The 7,657-nt window shown below is 38.2% G+C and overlaps 1 protein-coding gene across 1 annotated transcript; it reads left to right on the top strand.

The window, feature by feature from the left end:
- The first annotated feature begins 332 nt into the window (after positions 1–332).
- On the top strand, positions 333–4,699 carry LOC129370960 (beta-2 adrenergic receptor). Its single transcript, XM_055047269.1, has 2 exons — positions 333–527; positions 3,334–4,699. The coding sequence occupies exon 2, from the start codon at positions 3,368–3,370 to the stop codon at positions 4,400–4,402; it is 1,035 nt and encodes a 344-aa protein (XP_054903244.1). The 5' UTR covers positions 333–527; positions 3,334–3,367; the 3' UTR covers positions 4,403–4,699.
- The last annotated feature ends 2,958 nt before the right edge of the window (positions 4,700–7,657 follow it).

Below are 7,657 nucleotides of genomic sequence, written 5' to 3'. Positions count from 1 at the left end.
CATTTTGACCTCAAGATGAGGAAAAAGACCTTATTTCAAACTTTGAGCCATTTTGATGAGGCCAGAGGTCATTTTTCATGCTAGAGAAAACGTGCAGTAGTAAAGTACACGATCAAACATTGCATTTAATCCAAACGTGACCACTTTGGACACGTTCATAGAGAACATTTCCCACTCCTGGCTGAGACGGGTCCATGCTGGTGTGCAGCAGGCGTCATTATGGGCGGTGGACTCCTCTGTCATCAGCATCCTCCTCAGCCAATGAGTGACCCAGTGGAGGAGACACTTAACAGCGTCTCCTGCGCGTAGCGGATCAGAGCGCAGCGCCTGGCGCCACAGAAGCAGCTCCTCCAACTCTCCAACATCTGCAGCATCGGGACCGGGGCTGCTGGATCCGTTACTTGTTGATTTTGGCGCTAAGGACTGCGGCTGTGAAAAAAACTCCCTGATATGTGGATTTTTAACCAAAATGAAGCGCTGCGTAACCTACAGCTGGTTTCTTCTGACACAATGAGAGGAAATTAAGAGTGAGTACAGATGACTGCAGAATCCGGATGAAAGCAACATAAAGCTTACAATAATAATGAAAATTAATTAAATAAAAACTTGCAAAGCCTGGAGGGAAAGCTTTTAGGGAGGATGTTATAAAAACACGCAGAGATACTTTGGATGTGCTCTTGCGTGCGCACTGAAGTGGGGATATCTCATGGATTTCCCTTTGTTAAGACCATTAAAGGATGGGACAGAAGGGCTTCCAGATGACTGCGCGCTTTAGTGCAAATAGCCTTGGAGAAATGCAAGAGAAATTCAGAATATTTAGAGATTACTCTTTCATCTTTATGAAGTCACATTTTTGCTATAGCTAGGCGAAGTGTTTATCATGTGAATGATTTTCTTTAAATCTGTTTGTCTTTGTTATTGAAGTGCGCTAGGAAACTCCGGGTTGTCTTGTATGAACCTTTATGAAGAGATGGAGGTTCCTTTTTGCAAAAGAAAAGCGACTAAAGCGTGAAAATTTCAGGTCCATGTAGATCAGGTTCATTTCTGAACGCCGAGTCTCAATATTAAATATTTTAAAATCATTTCTAATCTGAACACAGTTTGATAGTTTCTGAGGGAAGACGTTGGAAAATTAGCCGGAGCTCAGATTTACGCGGCTTTGTTTACTATTACAGCTGTTGTTGTTGCCCGGTGAGATTATTGCGTCACTACACCAAGTTAGTACCACCCATCCATCCATCCATCCATCCATCCATCCATCCATCCATCCATCCTAACATGAGCCACTGCAGCTGATGCGCCAGTAATATAAACCCACCATAAAACGGGCAGTTTTACCGTTTGCACGTTTCTCATGCCAGTTCGCTTCGTACTGCAACTCCAAATGTTGACTACAATGGATGTTTTCCACATTAAAAATACCGATGAGATATTATGTGCTTTGCAACTCAATAACAAAGTTAAGTTAAATGTATTGACCTGACGATTTGTGGCTTAGATTACATCTGTTTTTAATTAAATTGGCATAAACAAGTTAATTAAAATACATTACAGGAAAATAAAGGAAGAAAACTATAAGCAAGTACACTAAAAAAAAGAATTTTAGTATTAAAAACTGATAAAAAGAATTCACGAGACAGCATATAAAAAATAAACATTATTCTGTAAATTAATTAAATAAGACTACACGATAAAAAACCTGCTGAAACTGGTTAACGCAGTCAGAATGGGTTTGCAGATCTCTTTTCTCACGCGTATTTGCGTGCAAAGTGTCTTCTAGTCTGTTTACTTTTCTTCTGTTATGGTTTTGATTGTTGAGTTTGTGCAGTTATTTGACAGCTGCACTATGTTTAGCGTGAAGGCAACAATACAAAAATGTAAAATGTATAAATAGCAAATGAAAGTACTTCCAGCAGTCCTCAGGTAGACAACTAAACATGCATTTATTAGTTATTGAATGTACATACAAAAAGTACGTCCGACTTTAATTCGTGCACTTTCACTATTAAGCCACTAGGGGTCTCTGATGACGTTCCTAGTCAGCAAGCGTCTGATGTCAAGGCTTTGTTGAAAACTGCTGATTTGAGAGACAATGAGACATATGACCCTGGCAGGTGGTCAGATGACACCTAGTGGATGAAAAGTGAACTACAGTGGCAGCAAAGCAGCAGAATGTAAATGTAAAGTTACAGATTAATTGATGTGATAGTTAATTATTGAGTTGTGTATGTTGCTAAAGGTGACCATGCATCAGTTATATTCTAATAAGAAAAATTAAACAATGCAGAAGCTGATCAGTCAGGTCTTCAAAAACACAGTGACATCTAGCTGCTCAACTTTGAAACTGCAGTCAAACTACTGTGAAAGTGAAAAAATACACACTTCATAAAGCCCCTGTGTGGCTCCTGATCTCAAATATATACATATGTCTGGATCTCAACATCACATTAAAAAGTCAGTTTATCTACAAAGTTCATTTCAAAAGTAAAAATATTTATTTAGATTTATCATATTGTTCTAAAATTTTAGATGATTTTTGTTCATTGCTAATATAAAGACAATGTCAAAAATAGCTTTTAATTCAAGCATGTTATGGACTTCATAGTCATAGAGAAGATTATTGATTAGACTGTTGTCCAAAATACAGATACGAACAGGAGTGACCGAAGTGCAGCCTGTGGGACATTTACAGCCCTGGGACAGTTTTTTGCAGCCCCTGACTTCAGTTAAAAATCTATGCAAATTGATTTCTGCACAGAAGGATGATTTAAATGAAGTTTTTTTTCTGAATTTCTGAAAGTATTCATCTTTTAATAGCCAGGCTTTTTGCTTTCACCTGCAAAGTCCATGTCTACACTGTGACTCCTCAAGAGCAGAATTTGCTTCACACAAACCTCCATTCACTGGATTTACTAAACTTGGCTAAATATGCTTTTTATTGCTCAAAATTGACTAAATCTTCTTCTATTCTTTTTTTTTCATTCAGTCTTGAATAGATAGGAAAACTGGATGCCTTTTTTAATTAGTCAAACCTGCAAAATTCTTTTAAAGTTTTGGATCTACAATAATTTGCACATGCTTTCAAAAAACAAATCAAACAGTGACTAACATATTGAATCAGTCTGCTGATTGTTGCTGCTTTAAATCTGTAGTTAAAGTTGTAATTTAAACCAATCGTGTGTATTACAATCTTCAGACACTTTGGAGCAGATTGATTAACTAACTTAGTGAACAATTCTTTTTCCTTCCACTCAACTTCAGTAATGAAGACTGTAACCAGCATTATATGAATTCCTCAGGCCTGAATCCTGTTTCTCTCTCTGATTATTTTAGGTTATGATGTGAATGTTCAGCCTCGCTTGCTTCAATGATTGAGACCGGCACGCCAACGATGCTGGACGGAGCAGAACCAGCACACTGCACCATATGCTGCTGTACTCGGGTTAACAAAATCTTCATGGTGCTCTTCATGGTGCTGCTGATATTCGCCACCTTGTTTGGGAACTTAGTGACTCTGGCTGTGGTGGTGGGGACTAAGCACTTCCACACATCGCAGGGCTACCTCAAGGCGTCCCTCGCGGTTGCTGACTTGGCCGTGGGGATTTTTGTAGTTCCTCTGTCCGTCTACGCTGAGGTCTATCTAATGGTTGCTGAGTCTGCACCAGAATGGACTTCATACAACTCGCAATCAGTGGGTTTTCACCCATGCAACATCATTGGCCCGATCTTTGCTGGGTGCACCTTTGTCTCCATCACTACTATCTTCCTGTTGACAATTGAGCGGAGCATCGCAGTGCTGAGACCACTGCATAAGGATTCCTTTATTACCCGTAAAAGGACAACAATCCTCATCTTCCTCTCCTGGGTGGGGAGTTTCTTCCTGGCAGTGTCCCCCATGGTCTTCAGCAGTGAGATTGCGCTGGAGTATAACTCCTGCAGCAGGATGTGTAACTACGCCTTGGGAACCATTGGTGAGTTCCCCAGCCAGGCTTGGAACATCCTCCTCCTCTTTCCTGCATTTGACTTCACGCTTCTCGGTGCCACTGTTGTCATCAACATTATCTCTCTCTCCAGCATCAGGCAGCACTCTAAGCATAGAAAAACTCTGGCAGAGACGGAAATCCAAACCACCAGCAATCCCACGTTTTCAGACATTAAAGCAGCAAAGACCATCGGGACTCTGACTGTGGCCTTCACCGCATCGTTCACCCCGATCGCCGTCTTTGTGGTTGGGAACGTTTTAGGGAACGAATGGTGCAACTTCTCCTTTTTTGCCTTCTGGATTTTGGCGACCAACAGTTGCTGGAATGTCATTATTTACAGCGTGAGGGATCAAAAGTTCAGACTTCGAGCACATAAACTTCTCATGCCTTCCCACAGACAAAGCTCAACAAAAACCTAACACGTTTCTGAAAGGTTTGATCAGGTCGGCGTCTCTTAGTTGTTAATGTTTTAAACCACATTGCGAGCTTTGTTCAGAGACGCACTGTATCTGCATGTCTTGAGGGCAGCTGCAGTGAATTGGCTTGAGGTTGTTTATTTTTCACATAAATAAGGCATGGCCTGTTTCTGGATCACATGGACTGGATGTAAATATTCCTCTCTGCAAGTGTTCATCTTGTTCTGTGTAATGTTAAGTAGCTGAGGCTAGTCTCAGTTTGTGAAATGGCTGTTGACATAAATTTAATTGATTAAAACTGATTAAAACAACATGCTTTCTCTTTTCTTGTATTGTAAATACATGGTAATATTTAAATAAAACACACATTCGTCTCAGGTGCTAGATTTTGTTGAAAATTATATACATGTTATGTTGGTTTTTGATGATTAATTCTGGTATTCCATCAAAACAATTAAGACAACACAAAATACATTGAAGGAAGGCAATTAAATGTAGATAATTTTTTGCATGGGAGCGCTTTAAAGTCTCATTCAAATTCTTGGTACCAATAAATGACATTTATATATACTATATAGAAAGACAGAAAAATGTTTTTTCCCACTAAACATCTGGCTAAACATTTCTTGTTTCAGGTCAGGATTAATTAATTTATTCCTATTTGCTAAATGCCATAATAAAGAGACAGACTTTTACTGATTTCAGAAGCACTAAGCAAACAATGTAAAACTATTTTGTTTTGGTGTTTTTATTTATTCATTTATTTTTAATGGGAAAGAATATTTTTGATGGTAACCAACATCGTTCTCATTTTCCTGGTCGGCCTAAAATTCCTCTCATTGTTGCATTTGACAAAAATTGTGATTTTTGTTCTCAGCCTCATGTCATCTGCCCCTTCTTGTCACAAACACTCTGGCAAACTTTTTGCCCCCCTCTCTCTGCACACCACAAAATGTAGTATTTTGTCATGGAAAAATCTGAATGCAGAAAGTATTAGTCGTGGACACGGGGCCTGAATTTCTGCTGAGGGAATCCTGCATCCTTCTACTGGCTCTGTATTCTCTGTTACCTTTTCAAAGATGTTCTGCATTCCAGTCTTATCTGTGCAGCTCATACTTATCACCTAAACCTTTTGACAACTTCAATACAAATCAAGGGAGAAGAAAAGCAGAACGAGCATAAATTGAAAAGAAAAATGAATCACATCAAACAATGCATGAGAGGGCTTCTCAAAATGAATCTGAAGTGGAAAAACACAAGTTATCTTCTTTGTTTTGGTTGTGTGAGACATGCAAACTCTCAGATAAAATTCTAGTAGTAAAGGTTGAAAACAAATTACTTTCCCAAAATACCTGCAATGCAAAAAAAGTGAGTGTTTTTGATGGACAGGGTTGGTTACCATTGAACTTCACATTTATATGGTAATTGAAATGAAAAAGGTCAAAACACTAATCAGAAAAAACTGTAAACGTAAAACTGAAAATTGACATTGATACAACATTAATTTAAACATTTTTATTTTTTCTCTTTCACAGCTAAATGCAGCGCTAGTGAAGCTCTATTCTGTTTCTACACTTTTTTCCATTATTCCTCCATTGTTTTGATCTCTATCGCATACTGTTGCCGAAAATAAAGATTCTCACTTCTACTCATTTTTCCTTCCCACAAATTCCATTTCACATTGAAATTATTCATCTCCTCCAGACATATCTGCTCCAGAGAAATGTGTTTTTTTCTAAACAAAGAAGCAAACCAGATAGTTTTCTAGGTAATGTGTATCTGCAGCTTTCTTTGAAATTAGCTCTGAAACTGATGAAATGAAGAAAAAATGAAAGGAAAATTAAACACACAGATTGCTGCATTTATGAAAACATGCATCCTCATTGTCTATTGTCAGTATGTCCTCATCAACAAGGAGTTAATGCTGGAAGTCAATGAAATCTGTAGATAGATAACTTAACTAATTTGATTAATGAACTGAACTTGACTCCTTTGATTGATAATCAATTTGGAGTATATATAATGTACTTGTAAACAGTCTGAATGATTCAATTAAACTGACATTTGTTTGGGAAATGATGTGTTGTGAACTGGGGCTGAACTGAATCAAATTGCAGATTAGTAATTAAATAAAAATTTTTTCCCTAATCTTGCCTTATGCTTTGTTGTGAATGAAAAAGTGGGAAAAAAACGCACAAAAAACCAAAACAAAAACAATATTCTGTTGGTTTTTGAGAGACTTGGGAAGGTAAACGTAAAATCCCTACATCCTGTGAAAAACTTCAGAAATCTGTTGCAGCTGCACTGATTCTGTTGCACAAAAAGCCTTTGTGAGAAAAAGGGGGAAAACGGTTTGATTTGCAGTGGAAGCTCTTTGTGTCCGTTGCCACCAGTGAAGTCACTGTGAGCTTGCATGAAAGAATCCTGGCCAATAAGACCCAGCATTAAAGACATGAAAGGAAAAGAAAAAATTGATGGGAACAAGCATTGAAGAGAAGAACTGAGTTACACTGAAGTGACTTCAAGAAGAAGAAGACGGAAGATATTAAAGATGGCCACGGCAGATGGTGAGAGAATAACCAGTGACGGTCAGTCAGTTTCATGACATGACAACAATTTATGTTAGGCTGTTTTCACAGATGACCAGGCGTGTGGCCAAAGTTAAATAATTTCTCAAAAAAAAACACATTTTATGTTTCAAATGGCCTCATTCATTTGCCTGACAAGTCAGCAAATCTTTGTACTTACTTCAACAGTTTATAATTGGTCTATAGGCGATGTATTCAATTTTTGGCACAAAATTATTCTCAGATACTGAGATTTTATTCTGGTCAGTTCTGCCTACTTTGAGTATTTTTCAGATTGAGTTGGTTTAGGGCCTCTGGCACTTTAAATCCAAGTAACCATTCCCCTCAAACTCAACATTTTACAAAAACGACTGCAAACAGATGTGTAGACATGCAATCGTAAATCTTTGAAAAGCAGAAGTGAAGCCTTCTGCACCACCAGCAAGAATGAAGCAAGTGGCTTTAGGATGAGTCAACAACAGTACACTTGATTTTATTATTATTTTTGTTTCTTTGTTTTGGGTTTTTATATATTTTTTGTTTTTCAGGAGCCAGTGTACAGTGGATACAGCGAAAAAACCAGCTGACCAAATGTGCTGGAGCTCAGTTTGGGTTGCTAGGCAACTACACAGTGTGACTCAACAATCAGAATATTTTTGAAATGGCTCAAACAAAACACCAAAAACAATCA

Source organism: Poeciliopsis prolifica, unplaced genomic scaffold, assembly GCF_027474105.1.
Source record: "Poeciliopsis prolifica strain line A6 unplaced genomic scaffold, Auburn_PproV2 SCAFFOLD025, whole genome shotgun sequence".
Lineage (NCBI taxonomy): Eukaryota > Metazoa > Chordata > Actinopteri > Cyprinodontiformes > Poeciliidae > Poeciliopsis > Poeciliopsis prolifica.
The sequence above is the reverse complement of the archived record's forward strand: the minus strand, read 5'-3'. Positions and strand labels throughout refer to the sequence as shown.

Coding starts and splice junctions, on each gene's coding strand:
- LOC129370960 (XM_055047269.1), top strand. CDS start 3,368: ATGATTGAGACCGGCACGCCAACGATGCTGGACGGAGCAGAACCAGCA.